Source organism: Chionomys nivalis, chromosome 17 (assembly GCF_950005125.1).
Source record: "Chionomys nivalis chromosome 17, mChiNiv1.1, whole genome shotgun sequence".
Lineage (NCBI taxonomy): Eukaryota > Metazoa > Chordata > Mammalia > Rodentia > Cricetidae > Chionomys > Chionomys nivalis.
Window position 1 is genome coordinate 43,205,039 of NC_080102.1, and position 18,294 is coordinate 43,223,332.

General features: G+C 46.7%; 1 protein-coding gene across 1 annotated transcript in view; it reads left to right on the forward strand.

Moving 5' to 3' along the window:
• Tbc1d22a (TBC1 domain family member 22A) overlaps nt 1–18,294 on the forward strand; it is a 287,690-nt gene that overhangs the window by 71,119 nt on the left and 198,277 nt on the right. Inside the window, exon 5 of the mRNA XM_057792580.1 lies at nt 14,499–14,569. Within this exon, the coding sequence (XP_057648563.1) occupies nt 14,499–14,569 (71 nt within the window). The remainder of the gene's footprint in view (nt 1–14,498; nt 14,570–18,294) is intronic.

Genomic DNA, 18,294 nt, shown 5'->3' on the forward strand with positions numbered 1-18,294 from the left:
TTGCATATTCAGTGTTGGAAGTGCAGGAGAGCCTTGCTCTATTGGGCTGGCCTTGTCTCACTGTGTCGGGCTCCATGGATGCAGCACCCCCCTCTCCACAGGCCAAGGGCACAGTCAAGGGTCAGATGTGCTTCCTGTACATTGTCCTTCGCTGTTTGCAGAAATAATGTGGGTGCCGTGTGGGCTGGTATTTCTGGCTGGTCTGGCCTGCCCAAGATGAGGAGGAGGTAGAAAGACAAGGGTGCCGAGGCCCTTTGGAGGCTCCATTTTCTTACAGGGTCCTCTGGGAAAGACAGCTCTGCTTCCCCTGGCCCAGGGCCCAGGCAGCTGCTTCTGCACATCTTTGGCTTGGTTCTTTTGAGGTGATGCTAAGCTCTCACTACTCATTTTCTTGAGGCTTAGCAGGTTTTTTTGCCCAGGTGTGCTGGAGAGCTAAGTGGGAGCCGGAGCCAAGGAGTCGGTTAACTCAGTCTCATGATTCAGAGATAAAGACACTCCCCTCAAGAGGGCCATGGATTCCAGACCAGAAGTGCTCCCCCAGCTCATTGTCTGCCCTTCGGGCAGTGTTTCTCAGTCTCTGTGTGCCCTCTGAGTTCTTTCCTCTTATTCAGCATTCTTGAAAAGCTTTCTTCTAGCTATCTGTGACACGTCTTCTGGGTGTCCCCCACCCTCTGAATGTCCCTGCCATGGTTCCATTCTCTTCTATCACATCTACAAAAGTGAATCTCTTGACTTTTCTTTAGAAACCTCTGTTGATTCTGAGCCAACGTTTTCCCACTCTTGAGCTTTGCTCCTCAGTACCCTCAGTACTTCTGACCGCTGCCTCTTTTCTGACTCGCTCCATCTGAAATGAACCCATTGCAGTGTAGAGATCATGGACTTGGGTTGAGAGCCCTTTCCTCATCTGTACAGTGGGATGGGAACTGTCCTGCAGGGTGCCATGTCATCACTGGGATGATGCCTGCCATTGGCACCATGCCATGGCAGTGTTCACCATGTTAGACTTTCCACCATAGAGACAGATACCCTAGAATACAACGTAGGGAAGTAGTTATATGTGTTCATGGTCGACTCTGTTGCCTTGAGTCTGCAAACAACATGGCGGTTGAAGCCTGTGGTTATTGGGAAGCAGAGCGGACAGGCAGCCAGAGCAAGGCATGTATTTTCGTTCTCCAGCATGCACCCCTAGAGATCTACTTCTTCTGTTCAGAAATGCCACCATGTGATGACCCTTTCACTAGAGTGATCTGTTGATTAGGGCAACACCCGTCACTTCCCAAGGCCCACCAGCTGCCTCCACACACCCCCCCTGCATATGAATCTGCGGGGACTTTGCATATCCAACTGTGTTAGTAGAGGCTCAGGCCTTCCTTCTCTCCATAGATTCTTGTTTTGTAGTAGCCTAGGTTACAAATCCTCCTGTCTCAGCCTCCCGGATGCTGGGATTAAAGGCGTGTGCTAGCACACCAGCACTGGCAGTCTTCTTGACCCACTGCTTAGATTTAAGTGTTACTAGTATTTAGGAAACGCCTGATGGCCTTTGTCAACCATTCCCATGCTTATTGTAGTGACAGCCAACCTGGCCCTGTTCTTTCACAGTGCCTGTGTTGGCCCATTGTTCTTTCTGCTTTCCCATGGTCCTGCCTTTGTTCAGAGTTCTTCTCTGTGTCAACCTGGAGTGACTTTCAGTCAGTACCCTCAGCTTTTTTCTCCCTGTTCATTCCCTGTCCTCGAAGGAGGGGAGTCACACTGAGACCGATCTTTCTCTGCAACTTTCATAGTCACCTTTTGCTTCCAGAAGAGAGCTTAGCTTCCTGCTGAGCCCTGCCCAACTGCAGTCCTGTCCATACTTTTGTTCTGTGCAGCGGGAACCTGATGGTCTGGACTGTCCTTGTTCTCTGCAGATTCCTGTGACTATTAGCTATTAAGGTTGTGTTTAGATAATAGAAAGCTCTGAGGACACCGTGACAAGAGGGACACAAGAGCAGGAGTTAGCATCTGTTTCCTTACCCCATTTTCCATGGTCGCAGTGTCACAAGGAAGCCTTATTCTTGTGCCAGCTAGAGTACCCTGTGATGCCTCCACACAGGCTGAGCACTGACCCAAGTGCTTCAGTTTCTGGTTACCTCTTGTCCTGACATGATCACGCACCATACCTCCTTGTTGACTTTGAATAGTGTGTCACATGGTTACTTACCTACCTACAGGTGTGAACGGTAACCTTCCTAGGGTGGGGGCTCCTTGGCATACCTGGAGCCCTGTGGTGGTTTGAATGAAATTGGCTCTTGATGTGGGAGGTCCTTCTGTATATGTATTGCTTTTATGTGTTGATGAATAAAAATGTTTCAGCCAGTGGTTTAGCAGAGTAAAGCCAGGTGGAAAATCTGAACAGAGAGCGAGCGAGCGATAGAGGAGAGAGAGAGAGAGAGAGAGAGAGAGAGAGAGAGAGAGAGAGAGAGAGAGAGATAGTGAGTAGGTGGAGTCAGAGAGACACCATGTAGCCACTAAAGGAGTAACATGCGTCACCAGTAAGCCACAGCCTTCCGGCAATACAAGACTAATAGAAATGGGTTAATTTAATAGTTAGAGCTAACCAGTAAGAAGCCTAAGACATTGGCTAAACAATTATAATTGATAATAAGCCTCAGAGTGGTTATTTCATAAGCAGCTGTGGGAACTAGCAAGCAGACCTGGTGTGTAAAGAGAAAGCAGTCCCGTGGAACCAGGTGAGACCGTCTGTTTACAGGTTCCCATCGGGTGTTAGGGAATGGTGTTATTAGGAGGGTGGCTTTGTTCCAGGAAGTGTGTCACTGGGGGCAGACTTTGAGTTTTCAAATGCTCAAGCAAGGCCCAATGTCACTCTCTCTTCCTGCTGTCCGCTGATTTGGATGTAGAGCTATTAGCTCCTTCCCCAGAACCATGTCTACCTTCATGCCTCCATACTTCCTGCTGTGACAGTAGTGGACTAAGCCTTTGAACCTGTAAGCCAGCCCCAATTAAATGTTTTCCTTTATAAAAGTTGCTGTCCTTATGGTGTCTCTTTATAGCAACAGAAACCCTAACTAAGATAAGCCCCGATTTCTTACCTACTTCATCAGCCCACATCCTCATGGAACTTGTGAGCAGGGTACACATAGGCTTGGAAGCAGGTCACCTAATACTTGTACAAATGGAAGTGAGCAGAAGGTCCAGGGCTCCAGAGAGAAAGGAATGTTCACTTCAGCATGGGGGAACAGGAGGCCTAAGGCCCCTGAGAGAACGATGTGCTCACTTCAGCACTGCTTCCACTAGGATCATTGTGGGGTCCACAGGATGACTTTCTGGGCTCAGGAGTAGACCTCTGGGTGGGAACCTGGGGCAGACTTAGAGGTATGCTGATGCTGTCCTGAGCCAGTCTGTCCAGTGATTTATGGACTGGTAGGTGGGGACTCTGGCCAGTTCCTGGCTGCTTCAGCTGTCTCATTGCCTCCCTAGCTGGCTCTCAGAGCATCACAGGTGACATCGATTGCAGAGAATGAAGGAATATGTTGCTCTGCCTTTGTAATGATATTGAGTACTTATCTGAAGTTAATTGGGCTTATCAACAAGGTTGTCTCTGGTCTTCATGTGTAACCAGCTTCCTGCTAGTGGACCCTTCAGGCACATGTGACATCCAGGGATGTGCTCCTGGTCTTTCGGCTACGGAAGGAAAGCAGTCAGAGGGAATCCCTCTAGAGTGCTTGGGCACACCTCTGTCCTCCCACAGTTGTCTAGGGCTCTGGACTGAGGGCCTTCTGAAGATGGTGGTGTTAGGATGCTCAAATGCATGGGCGCTGGAGTGAACAGGTATGGATGGACTGGAGTCCTGACCCTCTGCACCAAGAGGATGTAAGCAGTGTTTAGGAGCCTGTATCCTGCCTTGTGTATGATGGCATCAGTACAAGGGAGTGACCAGCCACCAGGAACTGTTGTCAGCAGGTGGTTCACCTCAGTGGGGTGAGACTAAGTATAGCTCTCGGTTCCTGCCCTCCTCCCCTCTCCCTACATACACAAATATTATAATACAGAATATTGTGCGCTGAAATTCTAGGAGGCTCAGAGTTTGTCTCAATGGCTCTTTCTGGAAAGCACAAATGGGAGTCTCAAGCTCCTAATTTGTTTGTAAGGATTTAGATTTTTAGCATGAAATAGCAGTAGCCTTTCCTTTAATTAAATGCTATGCAGCATTGGCTGTGAGATCAATGTATTGAAGGGAAAACCAGTGTAATTAGACCTTGTGAAGTGACTAACAGGTGATTAGGGCTCTTGCAGTCTGGGAAGAGGAAGCTGGTTCACAAGGTGCCCATTAGTTGCACTTCGCTTTTCCCTACTGTGGTCTTTGGAAGGCTCTCAGTTCTCCTTAATCATCTCGGGTGTGTTTTCAGATCTCCCTTGAGTAGCAGCTTTCATTTAGGACCTTTACAATAAAGAACACCCCTTCAAAATAGAAGTTTCACCTATATAGATCTCTAGGTCAGGCCAAATGGGAGACCTGGAGGTCACAGTATCAAATAGAACTCTGATTCTGCGTTATAATATTTGCATGTGTGTATGTGGGACAGAGGAGGGGAGGTGGGGGAGGAGAGAGGGAGGAGAAGAACTGAAAGAGAAACATCTCTTTTCTAAATGTGTAAGCAGTGTTGTGATGGGTATTAAGTGCTTGTTTGTACTGTGCATGATTTCAGAGTCCTAGGAACAAAGCTTATTGTCCGGGAGTGGGACAATTTTATATGAACTGGTATGCAGGTTAGAGGAGCCGTCCGCAGAGATCCACTTAGTGTCACCTCCACCTGCCTTCCACTTGGTGAAGGGTGGAGTGGTCCTTGAGCTCCTCTTGGAACTCTGTACTGGTTGCTCATCTTGTGGCTAATCCCATCCAGATTCAGATGGCTCTGCCCCCTGTGCAGGGGAAGCTCTCCTGTCAGGAACAAAAGCTGCTTGCCAAAGCCTGGCCCCTCGTACCCTCTATTGCAAAGCTTCCATCTTCCAGATCTACCTTCCTGAGAAGGTAGTGTGGTTTGAGGGCTAGAACACATGCCAGAGAATCTTCAGTTTCTCTAGTGTGTGCAGAGCTGTGCAGCCACTGTAGTCAATCTCCGAACATTTTCACCACTTTCCCAAGGGACTGTGTACTTCTGTGTCATTCCCCACTTTTCCACCTCTTCTTCCCTCAGCTAGGCAGCCACTGCTGATCTGAATTTGCCTATTGTGAGCATTTTTATGAATGGAACCATAAGTAGATGACCTTTGCAGACTGGCTTCTTTCACCCAGCACATTGTTTCCAAGGTTTATCCACCTTGCCAAATGCAACCTTAATATTCCATTGTACAATGATTTGAATATATCTTCCAAAGGTCCCTGTGTTAAATACTTGGTTCCCTCAGCCTGTGGTACTTTTGGGGGAGGGTGTCACCAAACAATTAAGAGATGGTACCTACTGGATCTCATGGTCAGTGGAAGTTATGCCCTCCAAGAGAATGTGAGGATTCCAGCTCTTTCCTTTTCCTCTCTCTCAGCCTGGCTGTGAGGTGAACAATTCTGTCATGACCTGCTGCTTTGTTACAGGGTCCAAAGTGACAAGGCCAACAAACCATGACCTGAAATTGTTAGCTTAAGCCATGGTGACCTTTTTCTCTAAGGAGCTGGCCGTCTTGGTGGTTGCCACAGTGGAAAGCTGACCCATGTGGTATGCAGGCTGCAGTCTGTGTATCCATTCATCCTCTGACGGACATTTGGATGTTTCTGCTTTATGTCCAGTGAATAGCACTGCTGAGAGCATTCAAATGTACATTTCTGTAAGATTTGTTTTCAACACTCTTGGATTGGTATTAAGGGTGTCTAATGTGTTGAGGACTGGCAGACTGTTTCCTATTGTGCCATTTTTTTTTTAACACTCACCAGCAGTGTGTGAGGCTTCTGAATTTCCCGAATTTGGAAATTTTAGCTATTGCATGTGAAGTGGGTCCTCCTGTCAGTGTGATTTTGAGTGTCTCTTTATGTGCTTTTTGGCTGTCTGTATTTCCATGGATAAATGCCTCTTCATATTCTTTTCATTTTTGATTGGGTTGCATGTCTTTCCACTATTGACACTCATGGTGTTTGCTTTATTATTTTCTTTTCAGTACTGGGGGTCGCATTTCACTTTTTGTGTGCTGGGCACACACTCCATCCCATAGCTCCTGGGCAGCTCTTCTCCAGGCTCCTGACATTTAGTTGTACTCTGGGTTCAGGTTGGCCACTGTGAGGATGGGACTATAGTCCTACAGGTTGGGGCAACAGGGACGGCGGCTTTGGGCCAGCAGGTTGCAGGTCATGTGGCACTGCTTCCTGGTCCAACAGCTGTGAACTGTGTGTTGTTTGGGTAACACCAAGCTGGTGCTGGTCCAGTGCCACAGGTTGGTGTTCAGCAGTCAGAGCAGGCACTCCTGTGATGTTCTAGCCTGGACTCCTAGATGCCTCCTTCACTGATTTGGAAGAAGAGCAACAAAGAGGAAGCTCTTAGCAAGGACACTAGAGGGGCATGTTTCCAGGGCTTGCAAGAGATGGCCTTAGCATCCTTGATGACAGGCTGAGGAGAGGCAGGGCACCCAGAGGAGGTGACACAGGAACTGTTTTCCCATGTGCCTCCAAAACACTTTGTTTCAGTAGGATTGTTCCCTACTGTTAAGGTGTATTCTCTCTGTGTACATTATTAAAAACAAACTTCACGGGACTGTTCAAAGCAGAAAAACATCAACTAGAACAATAGCAGAGGACAGAAAAAAAAAAACTTCTTGGAGCACCTGCCTCACACATGCCAGCAAGCAGGACAGGCTGGCATGCTTCTAGAGATTTCACCTGAGTCACCATGGTTTGTGGCAGAAAGCAGTGTCCCTGCTGTTGTCTGCCCTCCGCAGAAGAGGAGCCTTTTTGTGGGCAGCTAGCACAGGACCTGGGCTAGGTATCTCCCACATTTATGGACCAATGTTGCAGGAGCTCTGACATCCAGGGTCACAGAGTCTGAACCACTACAGAGCTAACAGCCCAGCCTGGGCCGATCTCCAAAGTGACAGAGAAGGCCTTTGGAGATGTCACTGAAGGTGGCAGTTCAAAGATGAACCAGACTTTTCCAAGAAGAGAAAAGAGATACATGTCAACATAGTATGTTTGATGGTTAATATTGTCAAAATAATGGGATCTAGAATACATAGAGGACAGACCTCTGGGTGTGCTCAAGAATGGGTGTTTAGACAGATTACTGAGATGGGGAGACCAGCCCTAAATGGGGAGCATTAGTCCATCCATGGGCTGGGGTCCCAGACTGAATAAAAAGGAGAAAGTGAGCTGAGCCCCAGCATTCTTCTCTTTCAGCTTCCTGACTCAGTGTAACCAGCCATGGCATTCTCCTGCCGTCGTGCCTTCCCTGCCATGATGGACTGTGTCCTCACTGTGAGCCAGAGTCAAGCTGTCCTTCCTTACACTGCTTTGCCGGGACGGTTACAGCAATGACTACAGTGTGTTGTGCTGGTTAGTTTAGTGTCAGCTTGACGCAGACTAGAGTAATTTGAGAGACAAGAACCTCGGCGAGAAAATGCCTCTGTAAGATCCAACTGTGGGCAGCGTTGTATAGCATTTTCTTAATTAGTGATTAATGTGAGAGGGCCAGTCCATTGTAGGTGGTGTCTCTCCTGTGCTGGTGGTCCTGGGTGCTATAAGAAAGCAGGCTGAGCAAGCCAGTAAGCAGTACCCCTCCACGGCCTCTGCATCAGCTTCTGCCTCCAGGTTCCTGCCCTGCCTTCCACTGATGATGAGCAGTGATGTGGAAGCCTAAGTCAAATAAACCTTTGCTTCCAACTTGCTTTTGGTCATGGTGTTTCATTGGAGGAATAGTAACCCTAAGACAGTTACTAAGTGTGGTAGAGGTAGATGTCTTTCTTCATGCTTGGTTCTGTGGGTGACCTTGTTAGATCCACAGCCATCCAAGCATTGAGGCTAATGGCACCCAGGATGAACTGGTATAGTAGGTTAGTACTAGCTAGACTCTAGTACTTTTGTCATTGTCTTTATTGTAGTTATGATTAATCTGAGCCCCATAGTGGAGTTTTAGAACTGTTCCTGGAACCAAAGGAGCCATGCCATGTACTTTTCTGTGATGTGAGATGTTTCAGCACTATAGTGGTTTTTAGGCTTGTCTCCTGCTTTCTTCCCCTCCTGACCCCCTCTCCGCCCCTTTGCATCACTCTCCTGGGCCAAGTAGTGGCCAGTCTCCCCTGGAAAGCCTTTCCTAGGCCATAGCTGCTTTTCCCTGGACACTGTGTCCACTTCTCCCCACCAGGTCCCAGTTCCACCTGAGCCTGCCTGAGGGATGTCTGCTGGAGGGGTTACCCAGAAGCCTGCTACAGTTCATCCTGGGGTACCGCTAACTTCAGTGACAGAAATTCTTTGAGAATGTTAGCAATCTATGGCTATAACACCCTGAACATGCTGATCTTATCTGAAAATCTTAACAAACTGACTTTTGCTTAACCCTAGGGTACTAAGTGCTGAAGGATCAGCTTCTGTGTTGCAGACAGAACACTAGGCCAGTGTATGGGTAGCCGTGCTTGGATAGACATTAGTGTGTGCTGAGCTGTGGCTTGAGAAAAGGGCAGTGAACAAGGGTCTGGCTTTCCAGTTGTTCTGGATGCAGTTGAAACAGTTCCCAGGCTACCATGTAGGTAGGGAAAGTTAAATTAATCTGCTGGCATCTTACTGCATTGAGAAATTGGGAATTGGGAGTTTGGGAGGTTGAGGCAGATGACAGTAGTCCAGTGCTGGAGAGGAGGAAGCCAGTGTGAGGAAAAGAACACAGGTACCTGCAGAGGACACCTCAGGGTCCCTGGTCTAAGCAGAGTCCAGAGCTGTAGGAAATTGAGTGTTGGAGAGAGGGAACATAGAGCCCAGTGAGGAGCCTGTGCCTCCAGCCCTCTGGAGGAGGAGATCATGCTGACTGGCACAGACCTGGTGCTCTTATTCCACAGGCATTGACTGATACCAGCACATTAAGTATTCAACACGGTAACCAGCATGCAGTGAGACATGAACATGTGACTCACAGGCAGATGAAAAGCCAGGGATTAGAAGAAACAGACTCCCAAGTCAACAATAAAACATTGACGCACCCAGTAAGATATGGGTAGATGTCAGCGCTTCACAGAAGGTTCAGAAGTGGCCCTGACATGAGAGTCTGCATAGCGCTCAGGGTGATCAGTCATCACAGAACTGATTAACTCACAGCAGATGCCGGTTAACACTCCTGTAACGGCTCAAATGGAAAAGACCGACCACGCTGAATCTTGACCAGGATATTCAGACTCTGGAACTTTGGTCTATTGTTGGGGGATATGCAATACAGTACAGCACCTTGGAGAACCTTCTTAGGGAAAACTGCTTCCTGGAGAGGGGGCAGGTGCTCAGGACACTGCCCTACGGAGTCAGGTTGTCTCCATAGAGGAGGGAAGTGAATGGTGCTGGACACTGTCAGGAGTTGTAGATCTGACAGGACTTGGCTGGGCCTGGATAGCTGCAGTTTGCCTCACACATGGCTGGTGTGAATGTAAATTAATACAGCCCCTGTGGATCAGTATGGAAATTCCTCTAAAAATTAAAAGTAGAACTAGCATGTTGCCCAGCCATACCTGAGTATGAACCTGAAGGCACCTACATCAGCTTACCACAGATAACTGCAAGTCCATGTCCACTGTAGCCCTGTTCACAGCACCCTAGATGCCCATTGACATGCCCATGAATGATGGAGAAAACTTAGGATGGACCCACAGTGGAGTCTGATCAGCGTGAATGTTTCTAAGAAAGGGCAATTTGGGGGAAGATAAAGGAGACCAGCAGGGAGGGGGCAAGGTCAGAAGAGGGCAATGTAGGGGTACTGTGGTCAAGACCATGAAGTACTTACATGAGAACATAAAAACATACCATGTTGTGTAGTGAATGTGTGTTAATTGTAAAAGGCTGGGGATGAAGGTGCCTGAGCTGCAGAATCTTGCTATTCTGCAGAGACTGGTGGGGCTTCTCCTTAATGGGAGTCTTCTACTGGCCCCAGTCCTCCCAACATCAGCTGTGCTGTGCTCTGTTCTGTCTTTCACATCTGCTTAGGAGGGCTTATTCCGTGTCCACACAAACAGGGATCTGGTCTTCCTGGTGGCAGTTTGTGTTCCTCGGTGCAGAGTCCCATCTTTACCAATGGACACATTGCTTGCTCCTGGTGGTTTGCTCTTAGTGCTCTCTGCTATGAAGTCCTCGGGCCTAGCCCTTACCTGGTCTTGGAAATAACACCATAGGCTTCCTCAGTAAAGTGGCTACTCAGAGGTTTTAAAAAATCGGATCCAGTAATAATTACCCCAGTTTGTACTCACAGCAAACTGTCAGAGAGCAGCTCTGTGCCCAGTCTTTTCAATATTGGGTGTCGTGGTTCATTTACAAAGTCCAACCTTATTTTAGGGGATTTCTTATTTAAATGTGTAGTGCTTTGTTCACATCACAGATTTTCTACCTTGCTTTTATGTATCCACTGCCATGTGTTGTGGGAATCTTCATGTTTTCTGCGGGCAGTTCGTCTTTTAACTTGTGTGTGTGCTCTTTATGTATGACTTGTGTGAGACTTTTTATACACTGCGCGAAGCTGTCAAGCCTGCCACCTGCTGTTTGAATAATTGACTTCTTTATACTGTATAGTTACATCCCAACTTGTTTACTTAGTTTATTAATCCTTTCATTTGTAGTTTCTGAGAGTCATGTTTTGGAAGGCCTTTTCCCCATATAATATAGCAGAAGATCCTGTTTTCGTCATGTGCTTTAGTCTTTCCTTTTATACACAGAGACAGCCAGGCTGCCCTCATTCAGATTTGTTATCATTCAGACTTAGTTTTCTGGTAAGACACATAGTCTCATCTAGAAATGGGGGCAGGGTTGTGTGAATGTCGTTTTATCACATCTCGGTGTTCATGTGTTCGCAGGTTTGATTTGAACCATTATTCCTGCCTTGCGGGTCTCTTCCCTTTGTCTCTCACAGAAGGTCCTTTCTTCATGTCTGTAATTCTGTCATAGATGACCTTAACTATTGCTACAAATCTCTTCATAAGCTTTAGTTTTTAAGAAGATTTTATTTTTAAAGACTTGTTATTATCATTTTAAATTATTTGTAGGTATCTGTCTGCATGTGGGTTTGTGCATGCGATTGCTGGTAGCCAGAGGGACCAGAGGCATCAGATTCTCTGGAGCTGGAGTTCCAGATGGTTGTGAGCCACTTGATGCGGATGCTGGGAATTGAACTTGAATCCTCTGGAAGAGCAATATTAACGGCTGAGCCGTCTCTCCAGCCCCACAGTCTTTATATATTGTGTTGTGTGTGGTATGCATGTCTTACATGTCCATACACATGTGCATAGAGGCCAGAGGTCGATGCCATATTTTTTTCCTCAAATTCTCTCCACTTACTTTTGAGGCAGGGTCCCTTACTGAATCCAGAGTTCATGGATTTGTCTAGATTAGCTGGCCAGCAAGGCTCAGGCCCAGGGATCCTTCTGGCTAGTACTCCTGGCCAGCATGCTGGGAGTCCAACACGTGCTACTATATAAGTACATGGGTGGTTGGATTGGAATTTGGGTCCTGAGACTTGCGTGGCAATCACTTTATAGACAGCCATCTCCTAGCCCCACATTATTCTTTTTGAGAATTTTATTGGCTCTCTTAGAGCCTTGCTCTACTAGATGAGCTTGCAAAATTTTCAGATACATCCAGCAGAGCCCATTGCAACTTTAATTCTCTTTGTGTTAAAATTACCTTTTTTTTTTTTGGTGACAATTGATACTATTTTTCAGTCTGAAACCCACTTATCTATCCAACCTGGTTTGACTTGTCTTGTTCTTATTTAGCATCTCTCTCTCTGGTCCTTGCTTTTCTTCTTGCTGCCCTGTAGGCTGAGCCTCCTCAGTCTCCTTGTGTCCACTCTTGGTTCTGCAGCCTGTTGTCTACACAAGGCCAGACTTGCATGAGCTGATCTGGTTTAGAATACTACTCTTGTTGACGCAGCTTTTGTCAGTTGTCCTGTTCTCTAAGGAACTGGCCCGATCTTCTGATGTAACATTTCCTGCTTAGTTTCGTAGCTATTCTTGGTCTTTCTTTTGAGTGGTTATGGCTTGATGTTTTCTTTGGCTGGGAGGTGAGCCCTTCCCAGTGCTGGGCATGGAGGCCACATTTGCTCTTGCTCTTGGCCATGATTTCTTTACCTCTGGCTGCCTGCCTAGTCCAGAGGAACTATACCTTAAACCTTGCTGAACATGGTACCTCCCTCTCTCCAAGCTCATCTCTGAGGGAAGCCTGCCAGTTAGTTTCCTCACCTGGCCTGCACGGTTTTAAGGCTCATATTCTTCACAGTTTTTACTTCCCTATTACACAGGGAAAAGCTATTGGTTCAGGCAAGTTTGTGCACTGCCCATCCTGCTTAGTATTGACCCGCATCTTCTGCCTGCTTCTTGCTTTCTCTTCTCTAGTTGGCTGTTGGCTGCGCTGGTTGGTGCTTATAATGATCCTTAGTCTCATGTCTAACTAGCACACTGTCAGAGGGAGAAAGACGGTTGCTTCCAAGGATTCCCCAAGAGTGAGACTTTCTTGGCATTCTGAGCTGTTGTGCTATTCTCCCAGTGTCTAAGATGGAACCCCAGCCCCATTGCACATTGACCATGGGGAGGGGAGCTTAGCTCTGCTTCATCTGAGTGGGGTCTGCTTGACTGGCTGCTCACCACACCTTAGTATTTCAGTGTTGCTCTCGGGAATTACGGGTACTCTGCTCAGGTGGCATTCTGCTAGGGAGGGAAAGTATGTTTGGGACATCTGTCATCACAGAGTGTGGCTCTTTCCCATTAGTACCTTCTTCACACCCATCCCTGCACCCTTGGCTGAATCTGGTGATATATGTTATTCTTCAGATACATTACTGTGTTTGTGCCTGTTAAGACTTTCTTTAGGATTTCTGTCTGTATTTATAAGTGGTATTTGACTGTGCTACAAAGTCTTGAAGAATAGGAGTTAATACAGTGAAAAGAACCTGGTATTAAAGGGCAAGTTACTTAACCTCTGTGAAACCAGTTCTCATGCGTGGACAGGGCTCATAGGCCTGATTAATCCAAGCTACTTTGAGGAGCCAGCGAGACAATGTATGCAAAGCTCTTTTTAAACACTGAGCTTTGACATAACGAGAACTTTATCTCACTCTGTATATTCACGATTCCTGACTTGGAACTTTTTTTTTCAATGTGGAGATGGGGTCAGAGAACATTAACCAAGTGTGTTTTCTCAGTGCTTTCTTCATAAACCTCAGCCAGAGACCAGCGCTGCAAGGAGGGAGAGATACTGTGAGCCTGGCTAGCAAACACGGTTATCAGCATTCAGATATTAGGCCCCCATTCTTCATGGCATCCATGGGGAGATGGGGGGAGATTTGATGTTTTCTGAGGCCTTTGTGAATGCAGGTTATTGCTGTTGCAGTCACCCAATTACTCTCTACTTATTTTACTTAGACTTTAGTAATTGGAAAAAGATTAGATGTCAGGACTTTGCATTTTGTTGATTATATTACCAAAGTCTTCTCTGTAATCACTTCTCTTATTCCTGGTATTAATCATGAGCTCTGAGCTGTTGGAAGAGTCTAATAGTAGATTCTAATGGAAGCAAAGGAAGCAATTGGCTTTGTCTTGCTGGAGCTGGAGTGCATGGATGTTCCTGTGCACCTACATGAGCCCTCTAGCCACTCAGGGCATCAGTGACAGAACCAGGGCCCACTGTCCTTCCCTACTGTGTCATATACTCACTGCCTTGGCTGCAGGCCCCTCTCTCTTTGGTCAGTCCTTCTCTGGCTCTGCTCCTTGGTGGTATTTGTAAAGACATCCAGGCCTTGTGCTTGTCCACTGTGAAGCCCTCTTATCCTAGCTGTGTATTGTGTGGCTCACCTTTGTCAATACTATGTAAAGACAAATTCACCTCCCAGAAACCAGTGCTGAGAAGACGTCTTGGATGGGCATTAAGAAGCAGCGAGTGGGATGGAGTGGGAGGGAGAAGAGAGTCAGCTAAGTTGTCCAGATGGAGACTTAGCTTTGTGAGTTCAAGGGGACACATAGATAGTGGGAGGGAAGGAAGCTGGTACTCTGGATGCTACTGCTTCAGGGAGAAAGGGCCTCCCTGGCCCAAGGTGGCGTCAGAGATACCTGGCTGCCTTTGACAGTCATGTCTTATCTAAGACATACAAAGACAGACAATGCTCTGTTTTGCTTTAATAGAGTGGTAACTCATTGAGGAAAGTCACTCTCTGAAATGCTTATACTTTAGACTTACTTAGGTTCCATTTGTGGGGCTCCCTGGCCCTCAGGGATACTGATGGGATATGGTAAGATGCTTTAGAGCCATTTGTGACCTTGATTTTCTCTGTTCTGTTTTTTTTTTCTTCCAATAGAGGAATTACGGAAGCTGAGTTGGTCTGGAATCCCAAAGCCAGTTCGTCCAATCACATGGAAGCTTCTCTCAGTAAGTCTGATTTCAGTGCTTAGCCTAGCCACGTCCTCCTGCTTGTACCGTGGCCTGGTACCTGGCTGGAGGAGCATGGCTTGCTGGCCAACTTGTCTGTCTTAGCTGCATAATGACATAGGACTTTGCTGTGGCTGAAATGGCATTGTCTAGTTTTTGTTTAATTTCAAGGTTGGTTTGGCAAGTCTGGCAGAAAGTGAGGACAAGCAACAGCTCGTGACAGCTGTGTTAGTTCCCTCCAACTTTCACCAGTAAAGAATCACTGTATGTGGACTTGTGACTCAGGATCTTAGAGCACAGAAGAACACACAGCTCAGAGGAAATGGGTATGTGCGAGCAAAGAAGTGTTGATAATGCTGTTACTGAATAAGAACAAGAGGAGGAGAACAAAGAGAAAGAGGAGAAAGAACAAGAAGAGAAGAAAGAGGAAGAAGAGAGGAAAGAAGATGAGGAGGAAGAGCAAGAAGGAGGAAGGACAGGAAAAGGAAGAAGAAGACAAGGAGGTGTGGGGCAGGAGATTTTGGAAATAGTCTGTTTGTGTGATGGAGAGTAGGAGCCAGTGCCCAGATCCAAGCTGCCAATTCAAATGTCCTTCTGGAAAAGTTCAGTGGTTGTCGATGGCTGTTTTCATGCCCTCGCCTACTTAATCCTGGTTTAAGATTGGAAGCGAGCATACTTTATTGACAGCTTTCTTCTCTTTTACTTTTGTTTTAATTTTTGAAGATCAATCATGGGGAACTCTAGGCCCGTACTCTAAATTGAGTCTGACTTTCAGTGTTTAAGAGACTTTTGTGCTAATGAGTCACAATAAATTTTCAGTTTAGCACCTTGTAATCCTAAATGCAGATGCAGCTCTGAACAGCAAATATTTATTGATTAAATATCTCTTGCAATTAAGGCTAGACCCGCTGTGATCCCTTGTGCTCTCTTTTGTGGTTTTTAAGTGTTTATAACCACATTTCTAAATGCCCTGTAAGAGGGGTTACACACTCGTGACTGGTTTGTAGGAGGCTATGATCTAAGTGCCTGGAAGACCCTATGTCATGGTCTTGCGGTCATCAAGCATGGACTGGTCTAGGTGAAAAGTTTCATGAGAGGCTCCTGCTCCTGCTCTTTCCTTCACTTCTGCTCCTGTGCAAGCAATAGCTGCACTGCCTTGAACTGCCTAACTGCATAGTGGTTGCTGTGTCAATAATACAGAGCATCAGAGGAACAACAGGGGTTGGGGTGGGGTGAGTGGTAGGCAGCTCCACCCTGTTGGTGTCGACCTGGGAGTAAGTACATAGGAGTGCTGGCAGTGTAAACCAAAGAAAACCTGTAGGAACCTGCCTAGAAACAGTAAAGGCTATAGAGACTCTGGGGTGGCTTGAAAGAAAATAGCTCTCAAAGGGAGTGGCATTATTAGGAGGTGTGACCTTGTTGGAGGAAGTGTGTCACTGTGGGAGTGGGCTTTGAAGTCTGTTTTGCTCAAGTTTCTCTCAATATGACTGTTCAGTTGACTTCCTGTTGCCTGCAAGATGTAAGACTCTCAGCTTCAGCACCATGTCTGCCTGCACGCCACTATGTTCCCCACCATGATGATAATGAATTGAACCTCTGAAACTGTTAGTCTCCTCAATTTAATGTTTTCTTTATAAGAGTTACCATGGTCATGATGTCTCTTCTTCATAGCAGTGAAAACCCTAACTAAGACAGACCCAGATGCCTCTAGGAAGAGGTCAGGGGCTCAGATATGCAGCAGGATAAGTCCAGCACAGTTCGGCATAGTATACCTGTGAGGTATTCAGGGCTTGAGTGTCAGCCAAGAGGAGGGTTGGGATGGTACGATGGGGTAGCCAGTTCCTAGGGTTGGTTTTGAAAGGGGGAGGCTTTACTCTGTGTTTCTAAGGTATCACAAGTGCACAAGGAAGGTAGGAGGGTTAGGGCAGGAGGGCTGGACCTGAATTGACAGATGAGAAGGTAAATGCCAGTTCAGTGAGCAGAACTGTGCTTTGCCAAGGGGTAGTTTCAGGGGAGTATAAATAGTGGAGATGCCAGGCAAGGGTCGTTGGCATGGATGCATGTTCATTCAGCACCTCTGGAGGATGTCAGTATTACTTGGATGAGGGAGTTGGGAAGGTCATAAGGCTAACAGGGGTGTGGCAGGTTAGCATCATAGGCTAGGCAAGTGCTCCCATTAGGCCTTTGTAGGAAGTCAGGGAGGAGGCCCAGGGATCAGGAGACCATGTGTATAGTTGACACCGAGGTAACATGGCCCTTATCCTGAAGGACTTGAGGTGGGGTGTGCAGCTGTTTCTGGAAGAAGAATAACTGTAGTTGTATTATTTTACTCTTTGCTCTTTACTCTGCCACCCAGCTTCCAGATAATCACACTGGGACTTATTCTTTCTTATGAATGCCTGGCCTTAGCTTGGCTTATTTCTAGCTAGTTTTTCTTAAATTATTCTATCTACCTTTTGTCTCTGAGCTTTTACTTTTTTCTAGTCTATATACCTTTCTTTTCTTCTTATTTCATGGCTTGCTATGTATCTGGCCCCTGATGCTTTCTCTCCTTCTTTTCCCTCTTTTCCTTCTTTTCGTTCTTTCCTTCTGTTTATTCTCTCTGTCCCACCTATCCCGCTCCTGCCTCAATATTGGCCATTCAGCTCTTTATTGGATCAATCACTTGTTTTGGGCAGGCAAAGTAACAGCTTCACAGAGTTAAAAAAATGCAACATGTAAGAATGCATCACATCATTGCATCATTAAACAAATGTTCCACAGCATAAACAGATATAGCATGTCTTAAATTAATAGTCCACAAGAAGTAACCTGGAAAATCATTGGTGAGTCCATCTAGTTATTTTCTGGAGACCAATTAAACTCTGTGTCAAGCACTGTGTTTGATGCTGAAAAAGGTCAGGGTAAGCCTGAGACTATATCCCAGCTCTCCTAGGTTCTGCACAGCACAGAGAGAATGCTCATCCTTCTGTTACTATATAGCACAGGCCTGAGGCTGACTGCACAGAAAAGAAGCCATTTCCCTGGGACCCCGTTCCTGTGCCTCATTTGCTCCTTAATTGAATGTTCACTGAGTGTAGGTCAAGGCCTACTCAGATTTCCTTAGAAGCTGAGTTGTGTTCTCCCAGAGAATGAGCAGGTGACTGTCACCAAATAGTTCTGCACAGTGTCTGGTGGTGATGAGGTGCCTTCCAGGGCATCAGGGAAGCTGAGAGGTGTTCAAGTTGAGGCAGGGTCAGTTGGGAAGGGCTGGGAAGGAGTCAGTGGTCAAGGCTACATGTGTACGGAGGGAGTCTGGTCACTAGAGTAGGCAGAGAGACTGGCTTTCCTGCAGGGCATAGACATGGTTTCTATTGCTATGAAGAGATGCCATGACCATGGTAATGCTTAGAAAGGAAAACATTTAATAGGGGCTGGTGTACAGTTGAAGAGGTTTAGTCCATTATTGTCATGGCAGGACATGGAAGTGCAGGCAGACATGGTACTGCAGAAGCAGCTGTCAACACTGCATTGCTTGAGCTCAAGCCCTGTCCCCTAGTGACACACTCCTCCAGCAAGGCCACACCTACTTTGATAAGGCCACACCTCTTAATAGTGCCTCTCCCTATGGGCCAAGCATTCAAACACATGAGTCTATGGGGATCATACCTATTCAAACCACCCCACACGGACAGTGACTTTTCTGAGCATTTGAACAATCCAGGTTGGACAAAGGTATCACATAT